Source organism: Scomber japonicus, chromosome 14, assembly GCF_027409825.1.
Source record: "Scomber japonicus isolate fScoJap1 chromosome 14, fScoJap1.pri, whole genome shotgun sequence".
Lineage (NCBI taxonomy): Eukaryota > Metazoa > Chordata > Actinopteri > Scombriformes > Scombridae > Scomber > Scomber japonicus.
In genome coordinates this window covers 32,942,844-32,967,048 of record NC_070591.1, presented here as the reverse complement: position 1 = coordinate 32,967,048, position 24,205 = coordinate 32,942,844, and the positions used below count along the sequence as shown (strand labels likewise).

General features: G+C 40.4%; 1 protein-coding gene across 1 annotated transcript in view; it reads left to right on the top strand.

The window, feature by feature from the left end:
* shtn1 (shootin 1) overlaps positions 1 to 23,240 on the top strand; it is a 43,346-nt gene extending 20,106 nt beyond the window's left edge. Inside the window, exons 5-16 of the mRNA XM_053332672.1 lie at positions 3,006 to 3,177; positions 10,097 to 10,194; positions 12,781 to 12,862; positions 13,043 to 13,137; positions 13,229 to 13,375; positions 16,195 to 16,348; positions 16,623 to 16,746; positions 18,149 to 18,231; positions 19,901 to 20,004; positions 21,398 to 21,448; positions 21,841 to 21,961; positions 22,408 to 23,240. Of these exons, the coding sequence (XP_053188647.1) occupies positions 3,006 to 3,177; positions 10,097 to 10,194; positions 12,781 to 12,862; positions 13,043 to 13,137; positions 13,229 to 13,375; positions 16,195 to 16,348; positions 16,623 to 16,746; positions 18,149 to 18,231; positions 19,901 to 20,004; positions 21,398 to 21,448; positions 21,841 to 21,961; positions 22,408 to 22,439 (1,263 nt within the window). The 3' untranslated portion in view covers positions 22,440 to 23,240. The remainder of the gene's footprint in view (positions 1 to 3,005; positions 3,178 to 10,096; positions 10,195 to 12,780; positions 12,863 to 13,042; positions 13,138 to 13,228; positions 13,376 to 16,194; positions 16,349 to 16,622; positions 16,747 to 18,148; positions 18,232 to 19,900; positions 20,005 to 21,397; positions 21,449 to 21,840; positions 21,962 to 22,407) is intronic.
* Positions 23,241 to 24,205: the final 965 nt, after the last annotated feature.

The following is a 24,205-nucleotide window of genomic DNA, read 5'->3' as shown; positions in this document are numbered from 1 at the left end:
AAAATATATGTTTTTAAAAAACAAACAAATACTGATTGTCATTCCAATTTGTTACTGTACTCTATGGATGCAGGTTTGAAGATTACAGGGTTTGCACAAAGTGAATATGTAACAGCTGATCACACCAAACCAATTGCCTTGAAATATAGGAGAGAGATTTCCTTTCCTACTGACCAACTGCAAGAACTGGCTTCACAAAGGACATAATATATCGGGCCAGTGAACAGTCACTTTCATCTGAATTTAGAAAGATTGCTTCTTTATCAAGCTTTATTTATTGTCTGTAGTCCCCTCATCTTTATCCTTAATATAAAACAGTGTCAATAACTAGAAATCAGAAAGGCTCAGAATCATAGCAGACAGGCAGGTAGTCCTTGATTAACAATCACAATAAAATATCCATACATCAACTAATAAATTACTTCAGTTAAAAGCAACAGATATATTTAAGTACTGTGAAAATTTAGGTAGGAACAGGATACATTACCTTTTTGAACACTGCTGACCTTTTTTGAACACACTATTCCTACACTGTGAAGGTGTTAACATCAGTTTACCACTCATTTACATTTAAATCAAACCCCCACATAAATGAGGAGGTGTTCCCAGAGGAGGACACACAAATCTAACTCTGTATTACATTTCTTTGTAACCAATGATGATAATTTTTGCATACCAAATATTGCCAAGGCCGGGTTTGAAAAGAAGGTAAAGTTCAGAGCAATTTCTTAACTCCTCCACAGTTAGAATTAAAAAGGGCCCAGAAGGTGTTAGCAATTTGCAACCAGTCAAATCAGAATGCGGTTACGATGCTTAATGTTTTTGTGTTGATATTTGATCAAAAGGTAAGATGAAGGGGCTGTGACTTTGTAATAGTGACCTCCGCAGAGCGCTAGCCTGATGCTATGCCAGCCTTGATTTATCTGAGTATGTAATTTTATACGTACATCTCTCGCCAATTGTAGATTATTATCAAAAGAATGTGAGTCCATGTTATGTATTGTTGATTGCATTTCAGAAAAAAAAGATGCAGTCTGAAGGGCATCATCAAAAGATGGAATTGCTGCAATCTGCTCCCACCAGGGTGCCATTAATAAATGTTTCTTTTATGGCTCGCTCTTTCTATTTCTCTCCCTTCTTTTTTTTCCGTCTGCAGGCACTTTTCTTCCTTCAGATGACATCAAGAAAACCATGCATAATTGGCATCCATCTCGTTCCCATAGGGTTCATTCATGTTTTATTACTTAATTGATACATATGGCTGTCGTGATGATTGAACTTTTAGAAATGGAATGGCCATTGTGGCAATTTTAGTATATGTATGCTTCGTGTAGACTGGTCAATTTGCAAAGAATTTCAAAGCAAAATGCCACATAAGAATACATTCAGGAAGCGATAATCACACAGAAAAACACGATGCACAGAAATGCAAAATGCAAATACATGTCACATCAGAAAAACTGTGATTACATCTAAAAGGAGAGATATTCACTGCCTCTTTCTTCGTCTGCTTGTTCTCCTCTAATGATGTCTGTTTTTTTCACACCTTATCATTGCTTTTGCATGCGTCCTGCCATTATGACTGATTGCAGGGCCAAAGAAAAAAGGAAATCAGAACAACATCTCATCTGCCCCATCTGTCTGTCGCTCTGCTACCTTATTTCTTTGCCCATTTTTCACCAGCTTAATACAAAGCACACATGCCACTCTCTGCAGAATTTGAAAAATGAGGGTGCCGTAAAAATGCGAGCTCTGTCAGTTTTTGTTGGATTCATGTCATCTTTTAGAGAATACACGTTTAATGTCATAAAATGTGCATGAGGTTGTTTCTATGGATGCTCCGTATAATCTTGTGTTGAGGTTTGGTGAGTGTATTCATTCTCTTAAGTAAAACTACACATATTTACATTTAAGTGTTATTGTCATGGCTTTGTACTGTAGCTATGGTTGTATGACTGTAGCTATTGATGAGCTAATTATCTTTAAAATTATTTTCCATTCAAGAAGTCTCCTTCTTATAAAGTTGCTGGTTAATCATGTACAACAGATTTCAGATTGTCATTTCATCTTTAAGCAATTAACTGTGTTAATTAGTCCAGCCATCTAATTTCTTTTTACTCTATATAATTTCAAGATTTCAGAACAAAATACAATATATGAAATACGAACTGTAATTAAATAATATGTGATACTATCTGTGCAATCAATCACATTTTGAGATTTGTTTTTTTTTCATGTAAAGTGCATTACAAATAAAATATATTGTTATTATTATTATTATTATTATTATTAATAAAAAGATAGACTTTAATGTTCATTTTCCATAAAACTTGAAATATTGTATGTTATTTTTATATGCATCTCTATATTAACCAAGTTTTTGCAGGGAGGTGAATGGTAGGCTACAACGCTTCTTTCACTAACAGAGACCACGCCAACTCGGATGAGTTTAAAGATTTATTGCGACGAAGGGGGGAAGAGTGGTTAAGATGTGACTTAAGTAGTTCTTATGCTGAAATGGGGGTGGGGGGTGGGAGGGGGGGGGGGGGGTATGAGGCATGGTCTTTGTACCCAAACTTAGTTATAAAACATCATTAGTTACTAATGCGGTCAAAGACTAATGTGTGAATTTGGGTTAGTGCTTGAATCTGTACCTTTGCCAGTGGTTCCAGATGTGTAACTGCAATATCAACATGTCTGCTGATCATGGTACCAATGGCTAGTGAATAGAAAATGGTTTGGCACGTTTGGAGCTTACAGTTTTAATTATTTAGTGTGAGACTTACTTAAATATCAATTTTCTGGACACCTGTAAGGCTCAAAGTTTTATTTTGCAGGGAATGTGTAAAGCATTCATTGAAAACGTTATTTCATTTTGAGAAATATAAAATACCCTTACACTTTTAAACAATTTTTTTACAGTGCCATTGATCCATTCTCATGGTATTCTTGACACTGACATTTGTATTTCCTCTTCTGTATCTCTCTGTCTCTCCTCCCTGCAGCTGAACCGCCAGAACCGCTCTCTGAAGAGGAAGAGCATGATGTTGCTGTCCCATCTCAGCCCAGAGATCATCACTGAGATTAACCTTGACGATGAAGAGGAGGAAGAGGGCGAAGTGATACATGAATCCTGCCAGGCCTCACTCTCCCCTGAGTGCCAGACCTCCATCTCAGGTACAGGATGTCTTCAACTCCTCCAACTGTAAAATAAAGGTTACCTACACTATATACTGTATTTACAGCTCTAAACACAGTATTCTTATGTATTAATAATGATCCAGCCTGAGCTCACTACTCAGCCTATAAAACAGTTGTATAATATAGAATACATTATTATTATTGTTTTTTGTTATTATGTTATGATTATTTTTAAACTGCCTGTTGAATTGAATTTGTCTTGGAAATACCAATTTTATAACAGAAACCCACCTGCCCTGTTATCAGTCTCTTCAGCCGTACCCTGCCTTCCCCTGCATCAGCTCCATGTCTGTTCTCCTGTTTCTCCACCTGCACCTCATCTCCCCATTAGTTCAGTTAGTGTAAGTCCAGTTCTCAGTTCAGTCTTTGTCTAGTCGTGTGCTTAGTTTGCCTCTTCCTGTGTCACAGTTTCTCTGACCAATACCTTCCTGTCCTGAGCCTGATAGACCAATACCTTCCTGTCCTGAGCCTGATAGACCAATACCTTCCTGTCCTGAGCCTGATAGACCAATACCTTCCTGTCCTAGGCCTGATAGACCAATACCTTCCTGTCCTAGGCCTGATAGACCAATACCTTCCTGTCCTGAGCCTGATAGACCAATACCTTCCTGTCCTGGGCCTGATAGACCAATACCTTCCTGTCCTAGGCCTGATAGACCAATACCTTCCTGTCCTGAGCCTGATAGACCAATACCTTCCTGTCCTGAGCCTGATAGACCAATACCTTCCTGTCCTGAGCCTGATAGACCAATACCTTCCTGTCCTGAGCCTGATAGACCAATACCTTCCTGTCCTGGGCCTGATAGACCAATACCTTCCTGTCCTAGGCCTGATAGACCAATACCTTCCTGTCCTGAGCCTGATAGACCAATACCTTCCTGTCCTGGGCCTGATAGGTCAATACTTTCCTGTCCTAGGCCTGATAGACCAATACCTTCCTGTCCTGAGCCTGATAGACCAATACCTTCCTGTCCTGGGCCTGATAGACCAATACCTTCCTGTCCTGAGTCTGATAGACCAATACCTTCCTGTCCTGAGCCTGATAGACCAATACCTTCCTGTCCTGGGCCTGATAGACCAATACCTTCCTGTCCTGAGCCTGATAGACCAACATCTTCCTGTCCTGGGCCTGATAGACCAATACTTTCTAGTCCTGAGTCTGCTAGACCAATACCTTCTAGTCCTGAGTCTGATAGACCAATACCTTCCTGTCCTGAGTCTGATAGACCAATACCTTCCTGTCCTGAGCCTAATAGACCAATACCTTCTAGTCCTGGGCCTGATAGACCAATACCTTCCTGTCCTGGGCCTGATAGACCCATACCTTCCTGTCCTGAGCCTGCTAGACCAATATCTTCCTGTCCTGAGCCTAATAGCCCAATACATTATAGTCCTGGGGCTTATAGACCAATACCTTCCTGTCCTGAGTCTGCTAGACCAATACCTTCCTGTCCTGAGTCTGATAGACCAATACCTTCCTGTCCTGAGTCTGCTAGACCAATACCTTCCTGTCCTGAGTCTGCTAGACCAATACCTTCCTGTCCTGAGCCTGATAGACCAATACCTTCCTGTCCTGAGTCTGCTAGACCAATACCTTCCTGTCCTGAGTCTGCTAGAACAATACCTTCATGTCCTGAGCCTGATAGACCAATACCTTCCTGTCCTGAGTCTGCTAGACCAATACCTTCCTGTCCTGAGTCTGCTAGACCAATACCTTCCTGATAGACCAATACCTTCCTGTCCTGAGCCTGATAGACCAATACCTTCCTGTCCTGAGTCTGATAGACCAATACCATCCTGTCCTGAGTCTGCTAGACCAATACCTTCCTGATAGACCAATACCTTCCTGTCCTGAGCCTGATAGACCAATACCTTCCTGTCCTGAGCCTGATAGACCAATACCTTCCTGTCCTAGGCCTGATAGACCAATACCTTCCTGTCCTGAGCCTGATAGACCAATACCTTCCTGTCCTGAGCCTGATAGACCAATACCTTCCTGTCCTGAGCCTGATAGACCAATACCTTCCTGTCCTGGGCCTGATAGACCAATACCTTCCTGTCCTGAGCCTGATAGACCAATACCTTCCTGTCCTGAGCCTGATAGACCAATACCTTCCTGTCCTGAGTCTGATAGACCAATACCTTCCTGTCCTGAGCCTGATAGACCAATACCTTCCTGTCCTGGGCCTGATAGGCCAATACTTTCCTGTCCTAGGCCTGATAGACCAATACCTTCCTGTCCTGAGCCTGATAGACCAATACCTTCCTGTCCTGGGACTGATAGACCAATACCTTCCTGTCCTGAGTCTGATAGACCAATACCTTCCTGTCCTGAGTCTGATAGACCAATACCTTCCTGTCCTGAGCCTGATAGACCAATACCTTCCTGTCCTGAGCCTGATAGACCAATACCTTCCTGTCCTGAGCCTGATAGACCAATACCTTCCTGTCCTGGGCCTGATAGACCAATACCTTCCTGTCCTGGGCCTGATAGACCAATACCTTCCTGTCCTAGGCCTGATAGACCAACATCTTCCTGTCCTGGGCCTGATAGACCAATACTTTCTAGTCCTGAGTCTGCTAGACCAATACCTTCTAGTCCTGAGTCTGATAGACCAATACATTATAGTCCTGGGGCTTATAGACCAATACCTTCCTGTCCTGAGTCTGCTAGACCAATACCTTCCTGTCCTGAGTCTGATAGACCAATACCTTCCTGTCCTGAGTCTGCTAGACCAATACCTTCCTGTCCTGAGCCTGATAGACCAATACCTTCCTGTCCTGAGTCTGCTAGACCAATACCTTCCTGTCCTGAGTCTGCTAGACCAATACCTTCCTGTCCTGAGCCTGATAGACCAATACCTTCCTGTCCTGAGTCTGCTAGACCAATACCTTCCTGTCCTGAGTCTGCTAGACCAATACCTTCCTGTCCTGAGCCTGATAGACCAATACCTTCCTGTCCTGAGTCTGCTAGACCAATACCTTCCTGTCCTGAGTCTGCTAGACCAATACCTTCCTGATAGACCAGTACCTTCCTGTCCTGAGCCTGATAGACCAATACCTTCCTGTCCTGAGCCTGATAGACCAATACCTTCCTGTCCTGAGCCTGATAGACCAATAGCTTCCTGTCCTGAGCCTGATAGACCAATACCTTCCTGTCCTGAGCCTGATAGACCAATACCTTCCTGTCCTGGGCCTGATAGACCAATACCTTCCTGTCCTGGGCCTGATAGACCAATACCTTCCTGTCCTGGGCCTGATAGACCAATACCTTCCTGTCCTGAGCCTGATAGACCAATACCTTCCTGTCCTGAGCCTGATAGACCAATACCTTCCTGTCCTGGGCCTGCTAGACCAATACCTTCCTGTCCTGAGCCTGATAGACCAATACCTTCCTGTCCTGGGCCTGATAGACCAATACCTTCCTGTCCTGAGTCTGATAGACCAAAACCTTCCTGTCCTGGGCCTGATAGACCAATACCTTCCTGTCCTGAGCCTGATAGACCAATACCTTCCTGTCCTGAGCCTGATAGACCAATACCTTCCTGTCCTGAGCCTGATAGACCAATAGCTTCCTGTCCTGAGCCTGATAGACCAATACCTTCCTGTCCTGAGCCTGATAGACCAATACCTTCCTGTCCTGGGCCTGATAGACCAATACCTTCCTGTCCTGGGCCTGATAGACCAATACCTTCCTGTCCTGGGCCTGATAGACCAATACCTTCCTGTCCTGAGCCTGATAGACCAATACCTTCCTGTCCTGAGCCTGATAGACCAATACCTTCCTGTCCTGGGCCTGCTAGACCAATACCTTCCTGTCCTGAGCCTGATAGACCAATACCTTCCTGTCCTAGGCCTGATAGACCAATACCTTCCTGTCCTGAGCCTGATAGACCAATACCTTCCTGTCCTGGGCCTGATAGACCAATACCTTCCTGTCCTGAGTCTGATAGACCAAAACCTTCCTGTCCTGGGCCTGATAGACCAATACCTTCCTGTCCTGAGCCTGATAGACCAATACCTTCCTGTCCTGAGCCTGATAGACCAATACCTTCCTGTCCTGGGCCTGATAGACCAATACCTTCCTGTCCTGGGCCTGATAGACCAATACCTTCCTGTCCTGAGCCTGATAGACCAATACCTTCCTGTCCTGAGCCTGATAGACCAATACCTTCCTGTCCTGGGCCTGATAGACCAATACCTTCCTGTCCTGAGTCTGATAGACCAATACCTTCCTGTCCTGAGCCTGATAGACCAATACCTTCCTGTCCTGAGTCTGATAGACCAATACCTTCCTGTCCTGAGCCTGATAGACCAATACCTTCCTGTCCTGAGCCTGATAGACCAACATCTTCCTGTCCTGGGCCTGATAGACCAATACTTTCCAGTCCTGAGTCTGCTAGACCAATACCTTCTAGTCCTGAGTCTGCTAGACCAATACCTTCCTGTCCTGAGTCTGCTAGACCAATACCTTCCTGTCCTGAGCCTGATAGACCAATACCTTCCTGTCCTGAGTCTGCTAGACCAATACCTTCCTGTCCTGAGTCTGATAGACCAATACCTTCCTGTCCTGAGCCTGATAGACCAATACCTTCCTGTCCTGAGCCTGATAGACCAATACCTTCCTGTCCTGAGCCTGATAGACCAATACCTTCCTGTCCTGAGCCTGATAGACCAATACCTTCCTGTCCTGAGTCTGATAGACCAATACCTTCCTGTCCTGAGCCTGATAGACCAATACCTTCCTGTCCTGAGCCTGATAGACCAATACCTTCCTGTCCTGAGCCTGATAGACCAATACCTTCCTGTCCTGAGCCTGATAGACCAATACCTTCCTGTCCTGGGCCTGATAGACCAATACCTTCCTGTCCTGGGCCTGATAGACCAATACCTTCCTGTCCTGGGCCTGATAGACCAATACCTTCCTGTCCTGAGCCTGATAGACCAATACCTTCCTGTCCTGAGCCTGATAGACCAATACCTTCCTGTCCTGAGCCTGATAGACCAATACCTTCCTGTCCTGGGCCTGATAGACCAATACCTTCCTGTCCTGGGCCTGATAGACCAATACCTTCCTGTCCTGAGCCTGATAGACCAATACCTTCCTGTCCTGAGCCTGATAGACCAATACCTTCCTGTCCTGAGCCTGATAGACCAATACCTTCTAGTCCTGAGCCTGATAGACCAATACCTTCCTGTCCTGAGCCTGATAGACCAATACCTTCCTGTCCTGAGCCTGATAGACCAATACCTTCCTGTCCTGAGCCTGATAGACCAATACCTTCCTGTCCTGAGCCTGATAGACCAATACCTTCTAGTCCTGAGCCTGATAGACCTATAGCTGCCAGTGCTAATGCAGTTTACCTGCTACCTGTCTGTTCTTGCTCGACTAGTTAGAGTCCAGCGCCACAGAGTCTCCAATCCCCACTGGGGCCAATTGACAGTGGCTGTAGTCTTGTCTAGAGTGGCTCCGGCTGTCTGTTTGGCTATTTGGCTTCACCTGCTCCTCTCTCTTTGTGAAGACCTTCAATTGATAATTATTTCAGTAAAAGATTATATTTGCTAATTGTACCAAAGTAAAGAATTCACATTCAAATAATACATCTTATCAAAAAAGCTTTAATATAGTGGACCAAAAAACAACTAGTCATATGTAAACTTCTAAGCTGTGCATTCCTTGTTCATGAAGTAAGTAACTAGTAACTACATGTATTAAATGAGTATTAAAGTAAATAAAGCACAGCACTAGTGAACTACCTTTCTTCTTATCCATCTGTCTCTGGGAAATGTCATGGTCAGTTCCTTTAGTCAGGCAGTAATTATACCTCGGGTGATAATGGATTCATATTCCATGACGCTTTTCCCATCATGCTGTTGAAGGCTGTTGGCATTAAAAGGGAGAGATAATCATGTCATTTGCAAATGATATACTCTGATGCAGAAGATGACTGCATACAGAAATAAGTTGACTTGCTCAAAGATTGTGGGCTTATTATGTTGAAAATTCATAATTGCATGTTAATGGGCAGCTAGTAAAAGCGGCTCCTGTCAGGGAACACATAGGATACTTTCTACATGTTTTTACTTTTAACATGTAGGTTTTACACTGAATGTGAACATCTGTTGTAGATTCTAAGCTGAACACATCACAGGTGAGGTCCAAAGATGGTCATCAGTTCATCTTTTAGCATTTAACTTAATGTGAGGATTTCATCTATTGGAATATTTGTCCTATTTAATAAAGGGCATTCCAACCCGCCACAAAAACAATTTTAGGTGTCAGCAACCCTTTTCTGCTTAAGTACCCTGCTAAATGTCTCAGTCTGGTCCTACTGTGAGCTGCTCTGTATGAACAGTTTTACTTTCTCTGTAATTTATGATGTTTCTTCGATTTACAACTGACATTACTTCTTTTAACAATAACAATACACTCCGTTGATGCTGCTGTTTTTGGTCCCATTACTTTTAGAAAGAAATAAGAGTGGCTAGTGCATTATATTCTTCTGGATTCTCACTTTTTTATATTATATTGAAAATCAAAAAGCAGCACACATCTTATATTTGATTATGTAATGTGTATTTTGATCTCTGATTTTCAGCTACTGTGATATTATCATTTCTGCTACATGACATTAAGGCCAATCACACTAACACTGGTTGAAGCAGCAGATTCATATAATTGACATTTAGTTTGTGTGATGTGATTACTAAATGAACTGTAATGAAATATAATACAAATATGCAAAATAGGAGCAACTAAGGAAAGCAACTGCTGATGACCTCTTACGGCTCAGAAAACCAGCCTGTAAATCTGCAGGACTTCACTTTCACAGTACCAGTATCCTATGGGTGCATAAGAACACTGTTTAACACTGCTTTGCTTTCTTTGTTTCAGAACTAGAAGACAAATTGGAGTTGACACTGAAGGAAAAAGATCAAGCAGTTGCTGATCTTGAGGTAGTGAAAGAACAATTGAAGGAAACCAGGGAAGAAGTGAGTAGAAGAACATTTTAGTTTTCCACTGTATCTGTCACTCAGATTCTATGTAAATTCATTTTTTCTCATGATAAATACATTAAATTAAATTACATATGCAAAGCTAAACACTTCGCTATTGGTCATTAACACTAGCCAACAGCCAGAGTTCTGGCTGGTAATTGTAACATTTCTAACACTTTAACAGAAGTTAAGAGCTGTGTGTTCACTGTGCTCAGCAGTAACAACAAAGGTTATTAGTCTGGATGTTTTTATGCAGGTACAATTTACTCTAGCAAATCCACATTATCATGTCAAGTGTTTTTGTGCCACACTTATTTTTTTTTTTTTTTTTGGAACCCTTCTGTATGTTGCAGCAGTGAGGCACATAAGGGGCAGTGTCGGTGGTAATCCAGCATGCTATGTGGCGTAAACTGTCGTCCTGTCTGCTGAGAGCGAGTTAGCCACAATTTGAGCAGCTGTTAAGTGAAATTGTCATCCCTTTAGCTAGCAGAGTTTGATTCCATGTAGGGCTGGACGATTATGGCAAAAAACATAATCATGATTATTTTGATCGATATTGAAATCGCGATTATAAAACACGATTATTAATAGATGTGTAAACATAAGCATTTATTGAACCACCAGAACTCAACCTGAAATATATTTGAACAGCACAACCAGAAATAAATTAAAATCAAGAAAAAAAATATATAATGATAAATGTAAATAATAATAGCAATATGTAAAAACAATAAATAAAAATAAATAGCCAAAACCTACCAAAACAAAAATCCATTCACACGCTCTCACGCCACACCTGTCATTTCTCACGCTGAGAAGTGATAGATCCCACCGCACAGAAATTAATATATTATGTAATCCATACATCCCAACTCTCTGCATATTGATAGCGGCTCCCTGACGCCCGCAAATGAGACACAATCTCCCGGAGTCTGGAGTGAAAGAGCAAGAGTGCGCGCTAGAGAGTGACTGCGGGCTGAGGAGAATCAAAGTATTATCAATACACCGTCTGATGCATGATGCCAACATGATTGTGAGGAAACTGTCCTCTGTAGATAGTCTTTAAGCCTTCACAGATAGTACCACCAATACTCTATGCCCATAAATGGTCATAATCAATTCATCTATAGCAATCAAATTTAGCCTATTGGTTCGTCATTCTACAAACAAGGAAACACAGTTACTCATCTGTGTGGTTAGGGAGTCAGACAGTCTTCCTCTGACCTTATCAAAGTGACCAAAAAACTCCATGGTGCCTTCACCGTCTCAAGGAGAGAATCAGTATGTCTTTCTGCCAAGGTGATAGTGTTGCCCTTACTGTGACTTCAAGGCCCATGCTTGACCCTAAATATGGAAAATTCCCTAACAATACCAATAACAACTGAGTACTTCATTAGATACACATTCTACATTTAGTGCTCTGTCTTTTATCCAGTGTAACAGGTGTGTAGTGTAGACACACTTTAGAGTGTTTAGGTAGCATCTTCGCTGCTGAACTGCTAAACTTGCTATCTCAAATTCACCATGACTTCTCCACCACAGACAGGTTGTAGCTGCTGTGGCAGTGAACTAATCACATGTTACATTAAATCAAAGAAAGATTGTGTTGATTGACTGTCAGCAAGTCAAATAGTCAAATAGTCATATTTTCTAGCTGTGGGTACGAAAAGGATGGATTGCAGGTATCATGTAACAGGAGACGTTTCCATACCACTTGGTATCGATTTATTTCGGTCGATACCTTAAAGGTATCTAGTACCGATACCCAGCACTATATGTATGTCTGTTTGGTTTCATAAGAAGCTGCCTTAGACTTTTGACTCCATTCTAAACAGTCTGTCCTGTTTGGAAGAGCATCAGTACTGTATGACAGTGGATTCTGTTCTGATATGTCATTACCCTCTAACTTCCAAAATACAAAAAGTGTGCCACCACTCCCCCTACACTCACAGCATGATATACATCACAGTGCACTTTGATTAACAAATGAAGAGTGCTATATTGTTTTTTGTTATTCCATTTGCTGCAAGTCATGCATACTTTACATTAGTGCTGAGTTATTAGTATTTCATATTATTTGATGTATGTTCCTTCTCTCTAGGCATCTGCTGGTTCTCATTGATTTTAGTATGGTATGTAAATTAGCCTGTAGAAACTTAGAACTTGCTTGATTGTGGTGATCCATCACATTTATATTTGAGTGGTAAAGGCAATCAATCAAGTTTCAATGTTAAATGCAAGTTAATTCATATTTTAATTTCAATTAAATATCACTATTGAGAAATGAATTAAAAAGTTGCTGGTTGCTCTGAAGTAAATACCACATTCATTCACTAATGCCTGTTTGCCATCATGCAAAAGAGTCACTGTTGTTTTGTTTTATTAGCCTCAGAAACAGTTTGACGCATTCTTAGATGAGAAAAGTCTCACTCATTAGTTGCACTTACAGTGAAAAGAGTGGACTGTAAATAATATAGTACACTACCCTTGTGTGCCTCCATGTTGACAGTAATTACTTCAAAATAGATCTCATGGTCTCTCTGTATTGTTTCTCCACTCTGTCCTTTCTTACATTTGCAGCTGCTGAAAGAGAAACACGATAACACTGTTTTAATTGCTGAGGCAATGCAGCATAAGAAGCTCCTGAAGAAATATCACAGAGGTTAATATGGTCTTTAATCACTAATGAACCAACAGTAAAAAATATGACTTATCATGAGCATTGTCTCATTTTCTCACAGTAATTACACCAAGGACTCACATTTAACAGATATAGTGTTCATTACATGTTGGACCTGACTTGTAAAGGCACAAATGACCTAATGTGGAGATTTTTGTCCAGTGTCTCAGTTTGCTGTGGAAGAATACGAGGTCTTACAGGACACCTTGGACCTGGAGCAGAACCTGAGGACAGAGGCAGAGAACTTTGCCAGAGCAGTAAGTTTGTTTAGTTTATTTACAATTCCTCTCTCATCCCTCTGTGTGGCCTGACTTTCACTGACTCTTTCTTTCTGGTCCTTTCTTTCAGATGGTGGTTGAAAAAAAGACACTGGAGACACAGAATCAGATCCTGATGCAGGACTCTTCACCCAACCTAGCTCTACAGGAAGCCCTCAGCCTGGTCACCAAACTGACCCTGGATCTGGAGACACAGAAGCTGGAGCACCAGGACCAGGTCTGCAGACACAACGCACAAAGAACATCACACATGGTTGTTTTGAATTCATGGATAAGCAGGAGAGGAAATAATGAATACAAACTTCTTTAGAAAGTTTAATCATTTGGAAGTCAATCCTAAATATGAGACATCATTTGTCTCTACATAAATAACTTATTCTATTTTGTAATTTAGGAACATTTCTTCTTGTTAGTTTGGATTACATCCTCATTACACAGTTCCCTTGAGAGAAAATCCACACCTTCATTTGAAGCAGTGGTGGAGTCAAAAAACATTTCTTCATAAAAATTGATATCAGTGTCTTATTCAGTGTTTTTGTCAAAATCTCATTCGTTTCCAGGACTGTTGAATAAGCACCAAGTTTACAAGCATGCCACAAACTCCATTCATAATCATACATAGTGTGCTTATCATCTTTACAAAACCCCAGATTTATAAAAACAATCTCTGATACTATCACCAGAGCTTAGACCAGAGGTATTCAATTAAAATTCACTGAGGTTCAATTTGTGAACATTTCCTCAAGTGAAGGTCCAGAACATCATAATGTTATTATTCAGTAGCTTGAAGTAACATTGTAGTTCCATCAGCATCTGTGTCTAGTGGCTAGATTGCAGACTGTCAAATAAATACAGTAGAATTCATTTATTAGTATTTATGCTCTACTTGTGGGATTCAAATAAATAATAAAATAAATAAAAAAAGAATAAGATGAATACATTTTCTTTTCTTATATCAAATAAAGATGGTTTGTGATCTTAAATAATGTGCTTAGTTTTAGAAAAATAAAATAATCCCTTTTAAATTTAAGTTAAACTTAAACCGAATGCATTTGATTGGCTGATTAGCATCACATGAGAAGATGCACAGTGGTATGTGAGTTTCTGAGGGCCGCTCCACTTTTACCGTAATAGCTGGAGAAGCTGCACCCGTTAAAATAGAAACGCTCAGACAAAATTGAACAATCCTCAATATTTTATCAGTTACAGGTCCTGTCTGCCCATTAGTGACCTCTAATAATAATAGTGTATTTCTCCACCTTGTCAAAAGTGTATGAGGTGGTCTGGCTTCAGTCTGTGGTGACCATGGATACCACTGGCCATACTTTGAATCCAGCATGATTTTAGCCCAGATTCTTACACCAGTTAGAGAAAAGTACTCTTTAGTATAGGACATAAAACATTTGCTTAAATCAAAAGTAAAGCAGTAAGTAAAACAACTTGGTGTAAGACAGACTGATGAGACACAGGATCCAGTATCTGACATGACAGACACCATTCAAACTAAATCATTCATCATTCATTTACACTTCCTCATTAAAAACACAAGTAAATTGTTTAATCATTCTTCATACCTGTGATGCCTCTCATTCATATGCATCAAAACAAGAATAATGTAGCTGCTTAATTACATAGAAGGGGAAATACTTGCTGAATTATGAGAGGCTATGACAGTTAAACTTAGGGGCCGTGACCTGCCAGATTAATAATTAAAAGCAGCAGCTCACTCCCACCTCCTCTGGCACTGATGGAAAACAATTACAGCTGAGTGGGATCACTGATCTCTCCTGGTGCCGGGTTGGAGGTGAGCCATACCCTTTATTTGAGGAACAATTAAAACATTAGTTAAGGAACTGGGGTTGGGAAGTGGATGACTGAATGTTGACTGGCAGCTACCCAATGCTACTTATCAGAAATTACCACAACAGGAGCTGCTGACTTCACAGCCAACACAATGCTGCAGAGCACAAAGGTAGAATAGAAACACAAAGTCCATCACTGCTTTTTTCTTTTTTTTTTAAATGTTCAATTTAATTGGAAAAGAGGGGAATGCCCTTTTTTCAACTTTATTGCCATTATTAACAGATATCAACAGGTGTTTTTAACGTTACAGAACAAAACAAAATCAGCTTGAGATTGGGCTTGTTTCCACACATATGTGAGGTACATACAAATAAAATAATGCTGCATATGGTCAGAATGGCACCATAAGTCCATATATCACATAGAGGATGAAAATCTTATCCATGGTATAGAATAATAAGTGTCCATCTCCTCATAAATATAGGCACTTTTAGCTGTAGCTGGGCAGTCATTTGTTCCATCAGGTAGATGTCTCTGAGTTTTTGTACCCATTGTCCTTTTGTAGGGGAGTTAGGCTTCATCCAATTAATAGTAATCATTTGTCCTGCTGTCATCAACAATATTTATATGCATTAGATAGCACTGATCAAAGGTAAAATGGGTTTCAAGTACTTTGTTTCATAAGAACAGTAGTGGGTCCAGGGGAATGTCAATTCTTAAGATGTTCTCCATTTCTTCCTTTATATATTTCCAAAGGGGCAGTCCCAGAAAATATGGGTATGATCCCCAACCATACCACAGTTTCTCAAACACACAGGTCACTAGCAGAGTCCCAAAGAACCTCATTTTCATCTTCCAATCAAATTCTTTCCATGTCTGGCTCCCCACCAGAACATGAATCTTCCCATGTGTCATTTTCTGTAATTGTGTTAAGTTCCAATTCCCACTGTCCTTTAGTATGTGTAATAGTGTTATCAGGTGTGTCCATTATTAACTTTTTGTAGATGTTGCTGGCAATGCCCTTTTAATGACTGTATATGAAATAACAGAATAGGCCTTTAGTCGCTCCATGTAGGTTGTTTTTGCTGAGTGGAAGTGTGTGAAGTTAACAATGAGCTAGTTTACAATCAATACTCTACAGACCTTTTTATGGAATAAACAGGCACCTACACTATACTGTAACAGTGTGTGTGTGTGTGTGTGTGTGTGTGTGTATGGTTCATCCATCCCTAGATAAAGCAGATGGAGGACAGGTTGAGGAGCTGCGGGGCTGAAAAGGAGCTGACAGCATTGAGGCGTAAACTGGAACTTGTGGAGGAGGAGAAGAGGGAGTGCAGCGAGAATCGCTCCAAGGCTGAAGTGGAGGTCAAGGATCTGCGGTTTATGGGTGAGGACATATTTGGAAACTGTAAGGACAGGCTAACATTGTGGAGCATTATGCTGTGCTTTATAGAGGACAACAGAGAATCAACAGAGGGAGCACTGTGCGTAGGCAACAACAACCCCAACAGTTTGTCTGAATGTACGGCCATGAGATTCTCTGCTTGTCTAGTTGTTGTTCAGAGTCTTAAAATAGTTTCCCTTCTGTTTGTGGTGCTGTTGCTCTGTGTGTGTATTTTTGTGTCTGTGTGTACTGTAACTGGATGGGGTCTGCTGGCCAGTTGAGGAGCTCCAGAAGAAACTGCAGGCGTTGACCAACCCACCTCCTGCTGCAGCACCTCCACCTCCACCACCTCCTCCACCTCCACCTCCTCCAACACTAACACTGGCCTCTAACCCGCTCAGGTTGGACTACACACTGTACAACATCAGACAGGGAACACCTTTTCACTTTGACACATTTACACCTTTCATACAATGACGAGAGAGAGAGAGAGAGAGAGAGAGAGAGAGAGAGAGAGAGAGAGAGAGAGAGAGAGAGAGAGAGAAAGAGAGAGAGAGAGAGAGAGAGAGAGAAAGAGAGAGAGAGAGAGAGAGAAAGAGAGAGAGAGAGAGAGAGAGAGAGAGAGAATGAAGAGGAAATGTGTGTAAACCAGTGACTGTGCAGTTAATAGACCTTCTAATGAACTTACACTGGATTTCTTACAAACAACACGTGTGTGTATGATGTTGGGTGGAACTAGTCAATATGAGACAGCTGCTTGTCACTGTTAGTCTGAAGTGTAGTTCATAAACTTTACTGATAAAACACAGAATTACCATGAACTACTTCAGATATTATCAGAAGAGCATCTCCTTGCCCTTCTATCCGCATGAGCACTTTCTCTTTCTTTAAAGATAATTAAAGATTGCTGTAATTGAATTAATCGCCATTCCAGGTTGTCCCACCCTGATCGTCTGTCACTCTCAATCTTTATCAATCAATCTTTATTTGTATAGCGCCAAATCACAACAAAAGTCATCTCAAGGCACTTTACACATAGAGCAGGTCTAGACTGTACTCTCTAATTTAATTTAAAGAGACCCAACATTCCCACATGAGCAGAGGACCGTATTAGAAGTGACTGAATGAATGAAGAGTATGGTGCGTGTACAATATGAACAACAACAGAGGGAATTCCTAAAAAGGTAATGTTTATTGGAATGTTTATTGTTAGAAGCAGCATTAACCAGAAGCTGTGTATGAACAGTAAGTGTCTGGTCACTCAGCAGGGACCTCACACAGCACTTTCACTGTTTCAGTGCAATTAGTCAGAGAGCTGTCTGACCAGCTGGTAGACTATCTGGTTTTCTTTTTTGTTTTGCTGGTCATGATATTCATGTGAGGGAGGACCAGAGAAAAAAAATACAGTTTGATGTCTATACAAAAACACAGAGCTAATGTATGATTAAGGTTGGTACAGGTTCTACTGTATACGTGGCCTAGGGGCCCTTGAGCAGAAAGGAGCCCTCAATTATTTTTTTTGTCGGGCTATACAGAAATATCTGTCTTGATGTTGATCATTATTGTCACTATCAGAAACCTGGTATGTGCAAAACAAAATATGTAGTTACAAGGTTTCCACCTGACAGCAGTGTTATCCAATCAGACAAAAATAAAAGTTGTGTGGGGCACATGAGCTTTAATGCCCTGGGGACCCTGGGGTTACTAATGCAGCCTGTATACTGGCTGTATACACACATTCTGCTTCCTCTATGAAAGCAGCTTAATAAAAAACATGATGATCTCAATATCTTTTTCCATTAGCTCCCTGTTATCAATAATCAGAAAGAGGAGAGACACCAGCACTGACATCCCACTTGTGGAGCAGGACTCTGCCAAGACTCCAGGTATGTATCAAACACCTGGTCATGATGAGGTAAAGGAGGACTTTAAATGTGGATTGGCTGGCAGGTGTTTGGTTTTCATCTGAAAAGTCAAAGTTACCTGCTCTGCAAACATAAATGATGAAGAAGACGCTGATATTGAGCAAGAAAGTGAAGATAATGTGGAGTCCAAGCAGAAAAAAAGAGAAGGAAATAACAGTAGCAAAACTCAGTAAGATATATATAAATTATTCTCCTGCACACCTGCTCTGCTACACACCTGTCCCATTCGTCTGTCTCAGAGAAGCTAATTAAAAAGTGGCTCAATAGGGTCATGCTGAGGTCACAGGGTCACATGATCTAGAAACCAAAAACGATCTATAAAAAAAAGACAAGGAACACTCTGGAGTTTTATGTTTCAGTGTCCTCTAGATGTATTTTATTCTTATTTTAAATATATATTATAATACCTGACCAGTTAAGGGAAAAAAGCTGGAAACTACACTAAATGTCCATTGTCTGTAAGTCATGCTATCAAAATTCAAACCTTCAGCCCATCTTTTCTTTCTCCAGGCGATGCATTGTATGTTCATTTGGTATTTTATTCTGCTCAGGGCTATTTCTCATGCATTTCACTGTGGGGGAACTGATCCTGAATCCCAGCGCTGCCTTTCACATTTTTATCCTTTTCACCTTTTCCTTTTCAAATGCAAGTCACTCTGTGTGTAGAAGGACAAAACGAGAAAATCAAACTCCAATCTCCATCATTGGTCTATTAGGTCAACATGTTAAATTCTTTAATTTGCACAAACAAAAGGGGAGGCCTTGACTTGTAGGAGCAGGTAGGACATGCATGTTGACTGAACAGGCCTCATTTTGTTTAATAGTTTTTGAATATGTGAGGCCTGAATTGGGCACTACACACAGGGTTTTTGTTGGAATTATAAACAGGGCTGAATAGGTGCCACCCAAGGATCTTCTACTCTGACACCTGAATAATAGTCTCTTTCTGAGCACTTTGGAGGAAAATATTTCACTATTACTTTAACATGAAAAAGTCTTTGTGCAACATTTTAAAAACATTTTACTAACAATAGCTCCATTGTGTATGCCATTGAATGCTCCATGTTAAAAGAAATTAAATATTCACGTTTCTTTTCCAGTAGGCCACATTATTGCAGGATTTAATTATTTTATTCACATCTATAAACTTCTGAAACTCCTCTTCTTGCAGAATTTATTCCAGAATTATCTTTTGGTAACTTCTCACACTGCAGAGGCTCTGAACTCTGCAGATGTACTATGACTTTTACAAATGACTGCAGCCAAACCTGCTAATGCTAAATTCACTGTATATCAGTTCAGTCAGGATTTATGGTATAATTAATTAGAAAAAGCTGGAGTTCCTCCAACAAAAAAACCCTTAATGATTGGTTCTGTGGGCCCGTGTCATGTTCAAGATTTTTACATCTGAATTAGCTTTATTTCAATTGCAGTGCTAATGATGCATGTGAATTACACAGTGCCTCGTACCTCTCAACATCATTTAAACTCACTTTGCTTCTTGGCACTGTTTCCCCTGTGAGGCAGACTTCCATTTAGTGCCAGTCAAACTGCTAAATGCAACACATCTATTGAAAAAGACAACTAAAGCTTAATGATCGGTGGTGAAACTGTTGTCTCGCTCTCTTAGAATTGGACATCAAACAGAAGGCAGTGGACGAAATGATGCAAAGGATCAAGAAAGGGGTTCAACTTCGACCTGTCAGCCAGTCAGCTCAGAGGCGCAGGAGACCGGTAACTTCACTAATGTCCTTTAATGACTCATCTATGATCTGCTGTGTTTATGATATTATAAATATCTCACCCAAAAAATAAAAGTTGCAACATTACAGCGTAGAAATAAAAATGTTAGCTGTGTTAAATGTACATATGCCAGAGGTGTTTAGTTCAAGGGTCACATACAGCCAATTTAACATATATATTATAACTTTACTATAATCTCTTTAATGTGAAAAATGAGCTATTTCAACAATATTGTGTCTCAGACTATTCAGATTTCAGATTACTTTGCAAGAAGCTGCAGACTGACAACATTTTGAATAATTTTCTGCAATTTTCATACTTTGCAAAACGATCCAGTGGGCCGGATTGGACCCCTTGTTGGGCCGGTTCTGGCCCGCAGGCTATATGTTTGACACTCCTGACATATGCATTATGTAGGAATACCGTAGAACATGAAATGATTAAGTTTCAATGCTTTTGATTTGCTACTAGACCTGCTGAATAGTAGAACACATTACATTTGGGCTCATTTTATAGAGACAATTAGAAATAGTTAAATAATACACTCAATGAAATGAGATATAAAGATGATAATGGAGCTCAGGAGAATACAGTTTGTCTGAAGACTGCACTGCTACGTTACAAAAATACTTGTGATGAGGTTGATGATATCAGTAGCTGAGGTGTCTGGTTAAAGGTACAATCCGTGCTTTAAACATATCACACACACATCTATGAAAATAAAGGCCTTGTTTTCATCTGTAAAAAAACCTGTCTGGAGAAAAAAAAGTGTAGAACACAGGAAGTGATGTGTTTACAATATGTTTGTTTGGAAATTTGTAGTTCAGGAGACCTGAAAACATGAGTCACTGAAGGAAATGCATGTGTGTGTGTGTGTGTGTGTGTGTGAATTATGTCCTGATTGTGACAGAAAATGTGTTTTCATCTTAGCTGAAATCACCAAACTGAACCAGCGGCCGCAGACGTTCACCGCTGTGGAGCCTTCGTGCATTGTTGAGCTTATATTGTTCAGTGCTCTTAAATCCATCAGTGTGTGGGATTATCTAAGAGCTGCTTGTTTTGATAAAACATGACATATGGCCAAGACATCTTTTAGTGTGCGTGTTCCTCCGCCACAACTACTCCGCCAAATTAGATAGCATTAGGACCTGCTCTACGAGGTGATTATAAATAATGAGAATGACGTGACTGGAAATGGTTGTGTGTTGACACATTTGCTTCTTGTAGAAAGCATACGTCCTCACGCTTGCCTACAGTGTCTCGTCTCTGTGGTAAGAGGTGCAGTTTAGCCTCTAAGTGCTGAATGAGGAAAAATAAGTATAATGTGTCAGACTGCTGTTTATTTACCAAACCCATCTTTTCCCTCCTATTTTCCTTTTATCAGATGGAGAGGCCAACCTCTAATTCTGCCATCCAGGAACTTAAAGGAATCATGGTAATGGGACTTTAAAACAATCAAATGTCCTCACCAGCTGTATTTTACTAGTTGAACTTTCACTGTGTTTACCCAGGAAGAGAGACTTTGTTTTCTACACTGCACATGGATGTGCTCACACTATCATTTATATTTCAAATATTACAAATTCCAACAGATATTCTACCCAAGTATAAGTTCTGCTGCTACATTTAAAGTCAATATTAACATATTAGACGTACCAGATAAAGACGAGCAGGTTAAATGAGCATCCACTCCAGTAACAGTCAGGTAAATAAATACTCAAATTAAGTAGCAGCAAAAGCACAAAGTTGAAGCTACTTTGAGATTCGTTCGTCTTGTGTTCCTCACCGGGCCATCTGTCTGTGTGTGCTTTTGTTGAAATCGTAAAGGAGAATTTCAATAGAGCCTCCCCCAAACCAAAGCCAGCGTCTCCATCAGAGGCCCGCGACGACGAGCTGCAGAGAGTCCTGCTGAGGCGGCGCAATGCAGTGGACTCCAAACACAACCCCAGTAAGTTTCACCTCCACTTTACACCGTCCATACCCCACCCACTGTACTTTTACTGTTAATGTACCATTACATTCTGCTTTCATCAAGCAGATCACTGATTGTTTTATTAGTTCTCCAAAAATAGAATATTCAGCAGTTTGACTTTTGCTTCGGGTTCTTTTGAATGCTTGGACTTGAAAAGGTGGTTTAGTGAGTTTTTGTGACAGCTGATGATGACTCATAATCTTAACATAAGAAGTGCAACTTTAAAAGTGACACTCGCCATGTGAAAGCGTTATTAAGGTGGATATGATCATTTTGAAGAATTAGTGTGTGTGTTGTCATTTCAAGTAGAAATGTGTCAAATAAGCAACAGAGGACACTCTGTAGCTTCAGTGACAGAATCCCAACAGTCTGCTGTTTTAGTAAAAGTGACAACACTAGTGTTTGTTTGTGTCTGTGTGCAGGTTCCAATCCAGTCCTGTCTGCTGCTATGTGAACGATGACATCACTCTGCTGATCACATGATGCAAAATCTTTTTTTTTTAATATATAGATATACAGAATTCATTCTTTAGCAATCATGTTAAAGTACAACACTCATCAGCAGATTTCTACTTTAAGTCCAATGGGAGCAGGCTCTATATTTGTGAATCTATCCAGAGGTTTATGGAGCATGTGGATCCAGCACCATCTTCTCAGGGTTCATTCAGCTCTTTGTCCAGTACTGAAGGTGAATGCCAGTCTACTGTCTGCACTGGGAGGAACAGTGCAGTGGGGTTTTGCAGCCTTGAGTCAAAGTACTGCATGTCCTCTGCATTGTTCCGTCTAGACCAGCGTTAACCTTGTAGCAATTATAGGCCACTGTGGCACATTTTCTTTACGCCCCCCCCCCCCCCCCCCCCCCCTAACTTTCTCAGGCCACCATTTCATCAAACACACTCTTTTAGATGCTTTTCACAGTTCAGATATATGTATAGGAGTGTATTATAGGGTGAGAGAGAGAGAGAGAAAGGGTGGGACATGATTCAGGAAAGCTAGTTTGAGTAAATACACTGAAACACATCCAGAAGCACCTCCAGTATAAAGAACATCATTCATAATAAACTAAAGTGTTGAATACATTTTGACATTTCACAGGATGTGATGTTTAAAACTGATTTAGGTTGTTCTTGTTTGTTTTTTCCCAGAGCTTCATGTTAACTGTGCCGCTGTGGTCTCATCTTATTCTTGTAATATTAGTTTCAGCATGGCTTTATATGTCAAATATGCAATATATATCAATCCAGAGTTTTTTAATAAAGACATAAAAGTTCATTCATTTATAACCAAAAGCTTGTCATTCATTTCACGACTCACAAAAAAAGTGTTTTGGGTGAGTTTTGCTCATTTCTGTGAGAATCAGTGTATCTAGAAACACTTAAGTTCAACAGCATCTGAAGAGAAACATCATGCCTCTTCAATTCCTTTATCAGCATAAAGTCATGATGACACTGTTAATTCATATATCTGCCAAACCCACCAGTACAGCTGTTCAATGGTCTTATTTCACACTGTGTTTTATAATAATAGTTTACTACTTTAGTATTCAGTCATCGTTTTTATTTTCTACTTACCTACAGTAATGTTGTTTTGCATTGTTTCTGGACAACAATAAGGATTCCTCCTTAATGGTCTTTCCAGTTAAAATAAAGGTTAATAAAAGTGAAATAAAATGATGATATCTGCTACATTTTACTGACAACATTCCTCATTAGTTTTCCAACAATAAATATCCATTGGCACAATCCAATAATCACTCATATCAGCTAAAGAATTATTAAGATTTCTTATGGCTCTGTTTGAACTCAGCACACTTGGTTAAGTATTGGTTAAATAAAGAAAAAAACATATGAAGCTTTAACCAAACTGTTGCCTAACCCCAAACACTCTCTGATGTCACAGTCCTGCTCTCTGAACACTTCACCACAACACGCAGCACTTCCTACACTGAAAGTAACATTACCACAGGTTGTAACATAAGCCAGGCAGCAATTATGTTTCACTCAAAAGAAAAGAGTTCCACCCTGTGAATAGAGGAGAACGGATTCTTTCTAACTATAGATCACACACATTAGTATCCTTTTAAAAACTACAATTACTGTAGCTTGTGATTTACTATATTTAAGTTTGTTCAGAATCATTTAGAAACAGATTGAACCCTCACATACTGTTCCTATTCCTCACATAATTAGGTCCAATGTTACATAAACCATGAGAACTAGT